The sequence below is a fragment of the Charadrius vociferus genome, unplaced genomic scaffold (genome assembly GCF_000708025.1).
Source record: "Charadrius vociferus isolate BGI_N301 unplaced genomic scaffold, ASM70802v2 scaffold74, whole genome shotgun sequence".
Taxonomy (NCBI): domain Eukaryota; kingdom Metazoa; phylum Chordata; class Aves; order Charadriiformes; family Charadriidae; genus Charadrius; species Charadrius vociferus.
In genome coordinates this window covers 103019-118023 of record NW_009647849.1, presented here as the reverse complement: position 1 = coordinate 118023, position 15005 = coordinate 103019, and the positions used below count along the sequence as shown (strand labels likewise).

Here is a 15005-nt window from a genome sequence, read left to right as displayed (position 1 = left end):
AATCCTGTACTTGTCTACATTCACAGTGACAAATCACAAAACCAGATATTTCATGTACTGTAATCAAGTGCTATTATAAAAAAATAATATTGTATTTCACTCATTTAGAAAAAATCTTTTAAAATAATTATGTAAGATGACTCTATGCCTCGACATTCACTTATTTGAAACAAAATCTGTCTGTGAATAAATTCAGTTATCTGCCCGATAGCATTTTGCATGGCAAAGCATTTTACTACTATGCACATCTCATCAAAATACACAGTCAATTCCAGTAAAGTGACAGTTTCATCTACGTCTAAAAAGACCAGAACATACTTCTGAGAGCACAGGCTTGATTTATTGGTGCAGTAAATCAGATTTCTTCAAAGGTAATGCTATTCTATAGAGCTTTATAAGAAGGGGTTATTTTTACTTTTTGAGTTATATGTACATCCAACTAAACCAATAACATTAAATGCATTTTAGAAAACTAATAACTCAGTTGTGAAAAATGCAAAAGTGGCGTCTCTTTTGACGGCAGCTGTAAGCAGGTTTTTAAGAGGTAAGCAGAGTCCGTAATAAAAATCAACTGCACTTGCAGCACATTTAGAAAACACCCCAGTACTTCTATTTCACATTATAATTTCAACATGCTGCAACTGCAATTTTAACAATGAATTAACTTTACAAGTCAATGATTTACAGAAACCCGAATATTTTCATTAAAATTAGAGCCTCTTATAATTTCATTTAAAAAGTCTTTCATTAAATAAACAAAAGTAATAATCACCACCAAAATCCATTTATGTATCACCGGGTTTGGGCATTATTTGATTACTCACTGCGCTGTATTTATTTGCATTATCTGTGCCTTTATGGAACAGGTACTAGAAATAAGCTCTGTGACCAAATGATGATTCTAGTGCAAGAAAACCAAATTATTTACCCACTTGTAGCTGATACTACACCAAAGATCTGCTCCTCAACGGCTACAAGTGATTTCAGTGGAAGCGATGAACTTACACTTTAGTAATCTAAAAAGAAACCATACAATCGGAGGGCAAAAATGGCATCACTGCTGACCCAATGAACTTGAACATACTAAACTGTTCCATAAGCTAGCAGGAATATACTGATTTATTTGTTTTTTAATTTCACTTAAATGATTTTAGTGTCAATAGCACTATTTTCCTGTGCAAAATATCTTTAAAACTACTGGGCCCAAATACCCTATGAGGAATATAGCATTCCAGGTACTTTTGATGCATCTCGTGGCTCATTCTTTTCAGCTTCAGGTAAAATCAAATATAGAAGTAAACAATAAGCACTAAAAGAGAAGGAGAGGGAAATAATGAAAGGAGCAATAAACAACTGAAATAAGAAGCAAACAAGGAAAGACGACCAACGTCTTTGTTTCTTTATATCCCATCACCTTTCTGTGCAGCCTTTAACTTCTTTGCTATATCTCCACTGTTCAACTGCATCATCACAACTCCACTGTTCAACTGCATCAATGGAGAAAACACTCAGATGCTCTCCAGCGCAGTAGTATGGTGTTCAGAAGCCAGAGGTAACTTATCGAATTAGCTGTCAGATCTCTTCTAATCATAAGGAAGTCTCTTCTTAACTATTCTACAAGGGGTTTTAAAATTATTTTGTGACTGTGAGTGTAAGAGAGATTAAACAATTTATAATGGGCTAAACAGGCATAAATTAGTTTGTAAAGAAGCAGATTTTGAGGAAGCAATTTTCCCAACTTAAGATTTTGGGGGATTCTTTTTCATCGGTTTTCACTTACTGCATGTGAAAGCAACAGCACTATGTTCATGTGCTAATAATCATGTTAATCAGCATGTTGACACGGTACAAACTTCCCAATGTAAAATTCAAAACTTGACAGAAACATGTCAATGCACTATACAGCTTAATGAACAATGAAGCCTACCCAACTCTATAGGAATGCAATTAAATGATCTGGAGGGGTTGGAGAATCATACCTAGAAAAGCAGATGGTGAAACTGTGCCATTGCTCCGTGACACCATGACACTAATCCCAGTCTCAACAAACGGCACGGAAAAGTCAACCACTTCAGAACGCTCTTCATTAATAGTGAGAGACCCCACAGCCATAACCGCACGATGATATACCACCTGATCCACAAAGAGAAGACACCACCAATATTACTCAGTAGAGAATACCTCACATCTCCAAAAGAATTAAAAACGAACATTGCTAAGTTCTTACTTAAGAGCTGTTTTACCTAACAGAACTTACTTCACCAATCATTCCATTCCACACATTATTGACTTTTTTGCCATGTTTCCCATTAGTCACCAAATACAGGTCATATGTGAACTTGACAGTTTTAGACAACTTCTTCAAGATATCGATGCAGAATCCTTTGCAGCACTTCTTTACGTTAGTTCCCTCATTAGTTGAGTTGCTGTCAACAGAGAAGAGAGATGTAAACATTTCTACTGGGAAAAACAGAACCACAACAGCAAGATTCAGCACACTGTGAAACAACATTATGCCATACTTGTGACTGACCATGTTTTTCTCCATCAATGCAGAAATAACCCACAGGATGCTTTATACGGTGTTTGTAGCTCTTACTAATCATCATGCAGTTGCTTGGAGGGAGATAAATTGAAGATAACGGTAGACCTTGTACGACATGCTCTCTGCTGCAGTATCCAGCCTACTGCACTTCACTTCTCCATCAAGACATATAGTCTCCACTTACTAATCTCTCTCTTAGGTTTAAATTAAACATTTATTACTTTTACTCTCAAGACACAAGACTACACATCATTTAGTGATTAGAGAACTCCCCAACATGCAAGCTATATAAAGGCACAGCAGTTCACCATAATGAAAATGGATGCTGCATCTTTTTCTGCACTTTGAGAAGGTGAATTTCAGGCCACCTTTGAGTGCAAAGATAAGGAGTTTCTCTTTAATTTTTTTTCTGAAATGCTCCTTTCATGAACTCTAGAAGCTTCCAGTATAAGCATCTTCAGAAGCCAGCGCAATATTTTACGGGATTTGAAAGAATGGAAAATTGAAATAAAAAAATAGTTCAGAACTTGACTAAGTACAGCTATGTTTAAAAAAAAAAGTTTCTCTGGACTTAGGGAGCACGTGCACAACAATTTAGCAGTCTCTGGAAATCTTCAGAAACACGCATTATACCCCTAACATCTGTTCAGTAAAAAAATGTTGTTATTATTAGATTCAGTTCAAAAATATGCAGACAGAAGCACAGAATGGTTGAAACAATACTGATAAATGCAAAATGAGAAATTTTCCACTGATTTCTAATGACTAATCCAAAGTTATAGAGCTACCAAAGCAGGGGACTTTTCTCTAGACAGTACGTCACAGTGGTATTATACACTGAAGTACTTTATCCTGTACCAAACATCACATTTTCAATAGAAGACATTCTCCAATTGTTAAAGAGTAATTAAAACAGGCAAACAGGCACATTTCAACATAACTGGAAACAATTCAATGAGGGCTCATTAAAACAATCCAATTTTAGAACACAATCTTCTTCCATGTGACTGAAAAGAGCTAATTCTAGTTCACTTTGAATTTACTATAAACTTACTATCTTGTCATTAATTCAATGTGACTTACATGTATATAAGCAGAATGTTCCAACTTATTAAGAAGGAAGATGTGCAAACAAGAGCATCCCGCATGGGAAAGGGAAAAAGAAAGAGGAAATGAAATGCAGAAGGAAAAGCAAATAGAGGAAGCAAGAGGAACAGAACAGCAAAGTAGCAATTATACAATTAAAGAAGCAAGGGAGAGAATTAGTGAGAAAATAGGGGAATATATTTTGCACTCAAAGAAAAAAAAAAAAAAGGAATGCTGTGTATTTACTTACTTAATTTTGACAAATTTACGACATGGCACGGTGTTTTTTTGGCAACTTTCCATCAAAGGATCCACATCCTCAACAATGACAAAGGGAGCCTCCTCCAGGGTGACAATACTCAAATGGTTATCATCTGGGTCGCTGTCTGCAAAAGAGCTGTACCTTGGCCAGACAGAGTACTTCAGGCTCAGGGAGTTGTTCTCCCATTTCCCCACCTGAAACGCCAAGACGCACAGGCTGCTGATATCTGCTTGCTTGGTTTTGAAAAATGAGATCTAATATTAAATGTGCTGGGATATAGGTACAGGAAATTACAAACGACAGTTGGCTTGGGCTCTTTTTAATCAAAATTACTTTTAGGACTCTTTAGTAACTGCATGAAGTGAGAAAATGCACTGTAGTAAAGACAGTAAGGTAACGTTATTTTAAGACATAACAGCTTTGTAAAGACTAGATGGCATCAGTTAACACTATCTATCACCTGGCAATACCTGCACTGAAATTTGACACATGAACCATTTCCATTTTAGCCAGAACAACCACCAGCTACTCGATTTGTAATCAGGACCAACTTGCAGTAATAAGAAAACAGTTGTTAAAAGAAGAAAAAGAAAACTAATCCCCCCACACACATTAAACTGATAACCAAAGTATCATAATACCATTTCTGTATATTCTTAAAAGGGAAGACTCTTCTATTCTTATAGCCTGAAAAGCCACTGTGAAAGCCTTTACCTGGGGTCCCATCACACCTGAGCCAGCCCAAACCACATTTTTAGTAAACACAAGTTCAATTGTGCATGATCTGGCTCTTATTAGAAGTAACCTATTTTATTCTGCTTTAGTTACTGCCAACTGTTGGGGGAGTTTAAGAAAGCATACCACACTTTACAGTAAAATTGTCTATTTATTTAGTATTATAAATTATCCCTTCTAAATTAACCTACATTTTTTTCCAGTTCCAGAATACCAGAAAGGGGCATATGTTCTAAATAGTTTGACAACTCTCACATTTTCTTCCTCAGATTGTGTTGAACTCCTTTGTAGCCATAAATCTAATTGTATGTTTTATCTGAGTAGTGATGATAGAGAATATAAATGTGCTAGCAATCCACAACATTTATAACCTAATGCATTTTAATAATTCCTCAGTTGCTTAAACTGAACAAATTATAACATAATCATGAGGCTGCTAAAATATTTGTTTTGCAAGGAAAATGGTGGGAATTAACAGTACAATGAAAGACTTGGGTTCCAAGACCAAATGTAAAGAAAATTGTCATCTACCTTCTGTTTTCTAAGGACTTTAAAATGAATCACGAAAAATCCTGAAGAACATGATTTATATCCATTCCTATTTAAGGAAGCATATAAGCACACGGCCTTTGCAGTTTCCCGTTTATAAGTCAAGATGTTTTGCTGAACTTTAATGTAGGAGGCAAAAATGCCAAATCTCTACGCACTTAAATTAGGAGATTCAAAATATCTCAAAGGAATTAGGAATTCACACCTAAATGAATGAAAACCAGGCACAGTATTTTTACTACATCCAGTTCTAGCATGAAATTTAACCAAAACACAATGGGTGAAGCCTTTGTGAGAAAAACAATTTCATACACAGGGAAACAAATCTTTTTAACTCTGTATGAGACACTTACATTGCAAAAATAGTTTAATTGCCAATTAATCACATTCACAGCAGAGTCTGGTGGTTACGTTAGCTTACACTGTGTTGTTTTATCTGTGCCCTAAGTATACCATGAAGTTGGCCATCTGGAATGGGGAGAATTCCAGCCAGTTCAGTACTTGAGTCAAACAGCAAATGTGCCAAGTACTACGATGGATTTCAGAAGTGGAAAATGTGCCCGACCGTCTGCCTTTTCCAACTAGCAAGAGGAAAGAAAGCCACGACTGAGGTTCAGTTGCATTTGCCCGTTCAGGACTATCGGAGTGGCAGCACCTGCCTTTCTAAATCACTGGCTACAGGATTCTGGGAGGAGGCAGCTCTGCCGGACCCTGAGGCACTTCCCTCTGCCAGCCACCCCTGCACCTGCATCGCTCTCACACGGACCAACAGCAGCACCAGCTGCCCACAACACGATGAGTTCACCTAAGCCTATCGATAACATACCGACTGCTTTGATGCTGTTAAAAGAGGAATCTTGACACCCTTTCATACTTCAGCTGGAGTAACTGCCATGTTCTTGGTCTGAGGAGGATATAACCCACGATGTTTTTAAATGGCTGAACTGCTGGAAACGCTAATTTCTTTTGACAGTTGCATCTGTGTTGAAGTGTTATGTATTGAGTGAATCTAATGTTAGGTGAAAAGTTGTTTTTTTTTACCTGTTGCATTCCATGGATTTATCTCAACATTCACTCCTTGTAACTTTATTTTTAAAAAATAATTAAAAATTAAGACCTTGCCTTGGGTCTTAGGGGCATCCCTACTTCTCTCTCCAAAGTGGTCTACTGCTGCAGTCCCAGGGAGTCACAATGACTTCATCTGGGCTTTACATGGTGCAAAAACCACACGTCCATTGCACGTCGCCCCTGCTACCACCAGTACTGTGAGCAACCCACAGTGTCAGAAAGCCCAATGAAAAAAGTGTAAGAGAAACAGATCAACGTCATGATGAATGGTAGAAAAGCCAAAGGCAGAAAAGCCCTGAAAGTCCTTGCTAGTGGGCTAAGAATGGCAAATGAGGAAAGGTAGTAATAAGAAAGAGCCTGTAGGTTTTTTTTAGGTAGCCTTTAGTTTCGGAAATGTTTCTGTTGGATTTGCTTGTTCTAATTAATCAATGGTTAGCACAGGCATTGGATTTGCTCTGCTGCTGATGCTGGACTCATAAGTGAACAGTTTCCATGTTCATTTGGTTTTTTGATTTTAAAATAGGTATACTGTTGAAGATTACATGCTGCACTTCTATCATTCTGCTACAGGTTTGAATCATCAAAACACTTTTTCCTTTTTTATTTAAGTGGAGGGTAAGATTTTAGTTTTACACAATTAAAGCATGTGGTCAAAATATGGGAGGATTTTTATAATTGTATTAGAAGCTTTTTAGTTCGGGCAGAACTAAATTGTTATTAAGAATACGAATGATATAATTTACACATTTTTTTTAATCTTTATATATTTTTTTGTTTTTCTGACATCCTTGTGCAATTGATAGTGTACCTTTTTTACAGAGTGAAGGGTTGAAATGACACAGAAAAGCTGTAGAATAAGCAAAACTAAAACATGAGCAGTTTCCTATCAAAATAAAGAGAATTTATGAAATTGCAGCCATATGTAGGTGTCCTGCAGGATTGGCATTTATGTCACTTATGGAAGTCAGATCTAGTATTCGAATGACTTTAAAACCTCCAAATGCTTAGGGAAAAAAACCAACAGGTTATAACAACTACACATGCTCATTTCCTTTCAGAACATTATAAAGAGGTCTGCTTATGAAGTGTAAGATTTTGTGTGCAAACCCAAATATCAAGTCCTTATTCAGCACTGACTTCTGAAGTGGCTTACCTATGACAACAAAGCTAAATATCTGAGTTAAAAAAAGCATGCAAGTCCTGGTTTCACCTGTGAAGGTCATTATAAATGCTGCAGAATACGAAAAAGTTCGTATGTAAAAGTAGAATATGAAAAGTTCAGTTTCTGCTCTCAGTAGGAGACAACGGTGATATTTGAATAAACCATTTTACAGTGAAATAGTTTACCAACCTGGACAGCTTCAAAATTCTATTGCCTCCAGTGTTTTGCAGCACTCATTTTCAGAGTGTGCTACTTCATGACCATTATAGCTGCTCATGAAATGAACTAAACATGGCATCCTCCGACCAAGTCCAAGTGTCTAGATTTGAGGCAGAAGCGGTCAGTGTTTAAATTAGCATGCTTACCTACTAATATTGGTATCCCTGATACAGATATTCTTTATGCAACATTTTCTTTTTTTTTTTTATTTCACCTCTGAAACAGAATGGAAACATTTTTAAGATTTCAAAACTTTGTGTTGGTCGGGATAATAATTTTCCCCAGCTCCTGGAAGCAAGACTGCTGCCCCAGAGAACTCAGCTGAAAGCACAGCTCGCTAACAGTAGGCAGCCAGAGACATATGGCAACTGCGTTAAGGAGAATCTCATATGTATTTGAGTTGGTGTGGCAGGCCCAGCCATGCTGAATTTAAAATGAAGCCAATATAAGATAAAATATTTATAATATTCACTCCGTAATGACAGGAAGTTTCACTGTAGATGAATCAGGGCAGTTTGCTCAGTCTCACCTGCGTACCTTTCCTCACTTACTCCTTACCTCTTTCCTGGAAGTTCAAAAATATTTATAAGACCCCCATCAATCCCCACTTCGGTGTAACACACAGTCATCTTCACCCGCAACCATGTGCTGTTACAAAATCTCATGTGCTGAGGAATCATTTCCTTAGCACCTCTAGGCACACGTAGGATACAGGAAAAATATAGCTGTTTTTGTAAAATGTGTTCTGTAAAATCTCTTTTGCACTTAGGTAACATGACTTTTTTAGAATGACAACCATTTAATAGAGCATTAAATGAAGTACAGGAGGGACGTCTGGACTTCTAGATTACGCAGCATGAAAGATACAACTACTGAATAGTTCACAAACAGGTCTGAAAATTTGATTTACACTCCAACCTTAAACCAAATTAACTACATTTAGTTAATTTGACTAAGACTACATTAGTCTATAGCAAGTCAAGCAGTGCAGAAGAGAATAGCATACTTGAAGTGCAAAAAGCACAAAAGTATGTCTAGAAAAAGAGCTCTCCTGCTTAGGCCTCCTAAGAATCCAACTAACATTACTAGAGAAATTAAAAGTGAAAATGAGTTTACTCTCAGCATATACAATGAAATATCTGTGTTGCTAGATTCAAAAATTGAAAGGGAAGGTAAAACTGCATTAAGAATGATTTTAAAACAATAAACACAGTAGTGTGTATCTGTAAAGCAAATGTTTTTAAAAAAGAAAATCCAAGCTGAGGGTAATGCAGATGCTCCGTTACGGAACTGCCAAAAGCTACGTGTAAATACCTTTACTGTGTGGAAATGCCACAAAATATCCAGAGATTTATGATAAATTTCTGTCATTTCTAGTTAGACTGATCATGACGTGATCCCAGAGAAATATAGATCTCCCTCAATTGAAAACAGGGCAATAGAATAATTTTTGGGGAAGATCCTGCTCCAAGTTATAAAAATCTTTACTTATGGCCAAAAGACTGGGACCCTCATAAAAAAAAATAGTTTCAATAACGAATCAAACCCTTGATTCACTATTGTAGGTGCAAAACTCAGCTTCAAGTATGGACTTGCAATGGTATTATATTCCTTTTAAACTTGTACATTCTTTCCTGTTTTCTCCATCTTGATATGCAGTCTGGAATATTCCCTTTGGCTTAGTCTCCACGGGATACAGGAAGGAGAGCAGAAAATAGCTGAGAGCATGGAAGGGCTTGTTTGATGTCAGACTGAATTAGCAATCACAGGGTCCTCATCTCATCCACTGTTGTCTAAATCACCTTACAGACTCACTGTATTACATACACGGCTTGACCATCTCCTACATGCCTATTTATTTTTCAAAGATTGCAGCCGAGGAGGGCAGTAATGACGTATTTGGTGTGTTTCTCTGTAACAACTTGATAAATACAGTAGCCTAAGACAGGCAGACAACTTGCAAAGTTATGCACTGCTGTACCTCATGGAGATACCTCTAAAGCACTCTAAAGCAGTGTCTAAATAACACTGGGATGATTGACATAATCCTAATCGCACATCCTCACAGAGACCATTGAATCAGAGAAAAAGAGCAAGGCCAGATCCTGAGCAGAGAGAGAAAAGAGCAGAGTATGTTCTCCCTTGCGTGCCAAAGCTGGCACGAAAAGGGAGTCTGTCACACCGGCATATCTCACAGAAAACAAACAAATAACTCGGTCCTATCACCCTCTTCCCAGCAGATGGGAACTGTACGCAATACACAGTCATCATCCTTTTGTAAGAAAATATGTTACATGACAACATGGATATGAAATGCACTCCCAGGACAACCCGATCAAACCTTCGAAAAGAGAAAAAACTTCAGGGATATTCTTTCTACATTAAACACACGCACATATTGCAAACATACTTTTTGAGCTGTCTCACTTTTGTGAAGAAAATAATGCTGAGCAAATGCAAAATCTAACTCCTCTTGCTTTATAGAAAAACTATTTATTACTTTCATTTCATCACACTTTTCCACTTACAGGGAAGAGCTACGCTGGCAAGTTTTAAGTCAATAACTAGAAAGCATAAATTGAGTTTGTCGGGTTAGCAATAACAGGCAGCTGCAGAACAAAGCACAAGAGCAAAATCCTTCCTCCAGAAGCAGCAGCTGTTGTATACCTTCTGCTGCAAACCTTTGTGTGGCTTCGCGTTTCTGTAGGCCCATATTTCACAATGACACTCTAAATTTAAATTACTAAACATGACGTGAGCACTTTCATGTCTTATTAATAGGGAGTGTTTTACAGTCCTGGGTGGTTTGAAGACGTCCATTTAAAGACTTTGAAGTTTTCAAAATCTGCTGCAAAATCTCAGATGGAGTATGGAAATGTACCACTCTTCCCTCATGGCTGCTCCTTACGCTGCCAAGAAGGCATCAATCCTGCGACCAGCAGGGCTCAGAGGAAAACACAGCACCCAGAGAGACCATAAACAAACAGCAGGAGAAAGAAAAGCTACCACCTCCTGTAGCCTCATTTTTCAATACAGATTTAGTAGTGAGCAGTCACCAAATCCTCAGTAGTTGGTACAGTTTTGGTACTGGGAAATGTCCCAAATAACTCACGCCAGAGAAGCTGTTTTACCAGTCGATTATGTCATCAGAAAGGAAAAGAGCTAAACAAATCCCCAGCCCCTTCCTCCACCTCCCAGAGAGGGATGATTTTTTGTGACTTCTGCACTCAGTGAAGACCTTGCAGCTCTCTAGGAATGTCCAGATAGCAAATACCTTTACCTCCAGAGAGGAAGAACTGCCCTGAAAGTCTTCCTACTCTTTAATCTCCTCTCTAATATTGGCTGCAAAGAACAGGAGCAAAGTACACTTTACCACTGCTTTCCATGGTAGCTGCGATTCCTTTACAGCAGCAGAAAGGAGGGAACCATCCTCCTCGGGAATAGAGGATTTAAGAAATGCTGCATAATAATTGGTGCAATTCAAACAATTCCGTACAGTAAAGGTCAAAGGAAAGGCCTTGAGGCTAAATAAAAGCTCCCTGATGCAGAAACAACACGCAATTTTCACTCGACAGCAAGTGTCAGGATAGGCATATTTACAGGAAGACCAAATACACTAAGCAACAAGGATAGGACAAAGAAAATGACAACCCAACAGATGTTAAAGAGCATGCTGTTTCTGCTATGGGCAAAGAAAATATATCATGTTAGGCCACAGAGCTACCGACAAAAGATACACCAGCAAAGGGATGAGTAGATTATGCAATTTCACCTGTTCTAGTTAAAATACATGCATTTCTTCACAACTTTTAGGGAGTGTCTATCATGAGGCATCAGGATCCTTTAGCTGTCACGATCCCAGCCCTGAAATCAATTGAAATTTCCCAGGAAACTACCCTGTACCATCTCAGTGACCTTTTATTCTCGCAGTACTCTGACAAAAAGCTCTGTCAGAAATCTGACCAAGAGTTAGGTTTTTTAGTTCTTGTCCAGAGAAGCTTCAGTTATACCCCTAGATATGATAGCTGTCTTTTCTCGGCTACATGACAGCGGATGTTAGTAGCCAGATGGAGCTCTCTGTGAAGACCTTGGTTCATTTATTCCAGGCGGGAATCGTGCACCCTCTGCCCACTCATTCCTACTCAGATACAAACGTGTACAACCTCACACAGAGCTTGTAAATCTGGCATGTGCTAGTTAATCAGAGCAAAATCAAGTTCTACATTAAAATCTGCATTAATAGAAAGTTGAAGATGATTGGTTACGTTGAGAATAAACCTTCATGTAAGTAATAGTTCTTGCAGTGGCATTTAACTAGCGATTGTGCCATGTGGTAGCCGGTACTCTTCCCTCTCGTAAAAATTCATTAGCTACAAAAATGTAGGTCACTTATATTCACAAATTCACCCAGAATACAGATCACTATGGTAATTTTATCTGTATCTATCTTGGAGCACCAGTAAAAATTGGTTTTGTTCCGGAACTCCTCTTTACACATGGAATGCACTCATCTTTAAATGCTATACAGTCCTCCCTACCTTACTTAACATATATGGTAAGCACAGCTAGTTAAACCAGCTAATTTTGCCACTACTAATAACGTTCTAGTATATGATTTTAATATTGGATTGATTGGTTTTATTTCCACATTAAAAAAATTTAAAAAAAACAAACCAAAACAAAACCCACCAAACAAACAAAAGGGGAAAGACGAATGGACTGTGAAGTTTGCAACTTGGTGAAGTTAATGGGGTGGGTGAGACCCCCAGGTCACACCTCGCTGAGATAAGCTTGATGGGGAGTTGCAGCTAGTACTGCTGGACCTCCGACGGGGGTTCTCAGCACTGGCACAGTGTTCCTGCAGGGCTTTGGTGATACTTGGGCAACACTTAACTCTGGCAAATTTATCAAGTTTCACTGAAACAAGCACATTACGCTTGTCGTCTTAAAAATCTCTTGCCTGAGAACAGCAGCCCCTTTGCCTGTCAAGATTAGCTGCAAGAATACGAATGTTGATGTCAGAAGTTTGAGTAGCTGCTTTAGCAAAAGTGATTTTCAGACTTCAAACTATTATCATTCAACCAGCTTTTTTCAGAATCTGATATGGGACAAATCCTTCAGTCAACCCCATTGATATGTGAAGTTACCACTTCAAAGTTTTGATACTGAGTCATTTGTAAAGAAAAAGGAAGTTATTTTCCTAGGGGTAAGATGTACGCTCTTCAACTATGGTTGAATGGATTTTCTATAACCTCAAGCCTCAAGTCAAGTATATCAATTTTGTGACCAAGGAAAAACTGTATTTAAGTAAAAGCAGATTATTATACTAAAACCAAAGAAAACTGAGTTTTAATATTAAATCTTGTCTTTTCAGAAGAATACCGGGTAAAAAATCTTCACATAAACCACAATTACTCTTTCTTACATAAATAATAAAGTAGCTACTCGCAATTTCCGTGTACATTAGTTACATTACAAGGATTAGCAGGCTGTTGCATTGTCAGTTTTTCACATGAGTAAATCATTTAATTAGATTCTAGGACTTGATGTTTTCCATATAGGATTGAAGATATTTAATAAGACTTCAATAAAACAATACTGTGATACTCATTGCAATACTGTAATTGGAAGTAAAAGCATGCGCCTGTCTGGAAACTCAGAGCATGAAATGTTACATCTCAGATGAGTAACTTTGACAGTTTTGAAATTGAGCAAAACAGCATGAGAAGAAGGGAACAAGGGGAAAGAAATTGGCTAAGAGATATGGGGTGAGAACTGCAACTTGGAAAGAACGTCGAGATGACACTAGAGGGATGTTCAAATAAACCAGGGGGTGGGCAAAGGCCTTCTCGTGTCTCTAAGTCAGAGGAACTGTCCTATTATTTCTGAAGTGCACAGTGATGCTCTGCTGCTATAGATGTGGGGTGCTCTGGGATAGCCGAGAGCTACATCCAGCTTGCCAGGATAATTGATTAGTCAGTTTATTTGTCTTCATCCACAGAGGCAGGGATCAGCTTGTGGTCAGAAGAATAATTCTGGTGGTGACAAGTTGTTCTTGGCCGTCTTTCACTTCTCCTCTCTGACATAATTAAACCTGGCCCCCTTCCCATAGTCCTACGATAGAGAAGCAGACACACAAGCTGCAGCTAGGGACAGGCTGGCTCTGCCCAAGTGACTCCTCTGCCCTGCTACCGAAAGGGCTCTAAAGCAAAGGGGCAGCTAGGACCGGCTGCATAAGTTTTTTTCTGGGCAGGAGCCTCCCTTCAGTCATTCTTTTTCCTCCCATAAGCCCCTCAAACACGGCAATAAGCAGGAAGGGGTTTACCAGATGGAAAACGGTGCACAGACAGCGTAAGCATCAGCCTACAGAGAGTGCTGAAGGGCAGCACAGCAGGTGAAGCGTGCGCTGCTACCATACAATGCTCACGGTTAGATACAGCGAAACCTGCCCCACAGCTTCCATTCTCTGAGAGGGGAGTCACCTGAAGGTTAAAACAGGCTCATGTTATTTCTTGCAAATAATGGCGGTTCACATATCCAGGATCTCTTTGCTGCTGTTAGCTCATTTTCCAAAAACATCAAACCTATCTCCCCTTGTCCTTTGAATGGTCTCTTTAGAGAAGTTTCAAGGAACAAAATGTATGAAATTATACCATAAGCATTGTTGGCTGCCTCTCTAACCATTTCCTCCCTTTGGTGCTTCATACTAATATTCCCCAAGTAGTATATTTTTTTTCCAGAACATTATATATGATATGCAAACTGCTGAAGAATTTTAAAATAGGGTAAGAAATTTTCATAACAGTTCCTGAGCAAAAGATTCCTCCAAAGATTCAGACTGACACATTTGGACAGGACTAAATTTATCCAGAGAATTAAATTTGCATCAAATGAACATAAAGAAATACATAGCATAATCTAGGACCGTGTTTTTGCATGACTAGCATATTTACTGAGATGTCCTTCAGTAATTCTTATTTTGTCATTATTATTCAACATCACGAAGAGTCTTGCGGTCTTACAAAGTGGAGTTTTGAGTTGATTTTATGGGATCCTAAAACTATAAGAGAGAGAGTTCATAGATTTCATCAGCAATTTAGATAATGCAGGATCATGCTCTATGAATTTAAATTAAAACTGGTGGATGATACAGATGTATTATTTCCTACAGTCTCACATTGCAAACAGTTTCTAAGGTCCCCTCTTTTTAAAACATGGGACCACAGGTAGCCTGCAATACTCAGAGCCAAAACAATGACAGGCTGAGGTGGGACTTTTAAAGAAAAAATGCTCATGATAAACTTTGCTTTTCTTACTCGCATATATGATTCGCCCTGATATTAAGACACTTTTCCTTCTAATCTATATAGACGTTTATA

At 38.1% G+C, this 15005-nt stretch overlaps 1 protein-coding gene across 1 annotated transcript in view; it reads right to left on the bottom strand.

Annotated features, from left to right (window-relative positions):
* GRIN2A (glutamate receptor, ionotropic, N-methyl D-aspartate 2A) overlaps positions 1-15005 on the bottom strand; it is a gene marked incomplete at its 5' end in the record, with an annotated part of 84701 nt that overhangs the window by 49969 nt on the left and 19727 nt on the right. The window contains 3 exons of the mRNA XM_009882902.1: positions 1980-2133; positions 2258-2426; positions 3882-4087. Of these exons, the coding sequence (XP_009881204.1) occupies positions 1980-2133; positions 2258-2426; positions 3882-4087 (529 nt within the window). The remainder of the gene's footprint in view (positions 1-1979; positions 2134-2257; positions 2427-3881; positions 4088-15005) is intronic.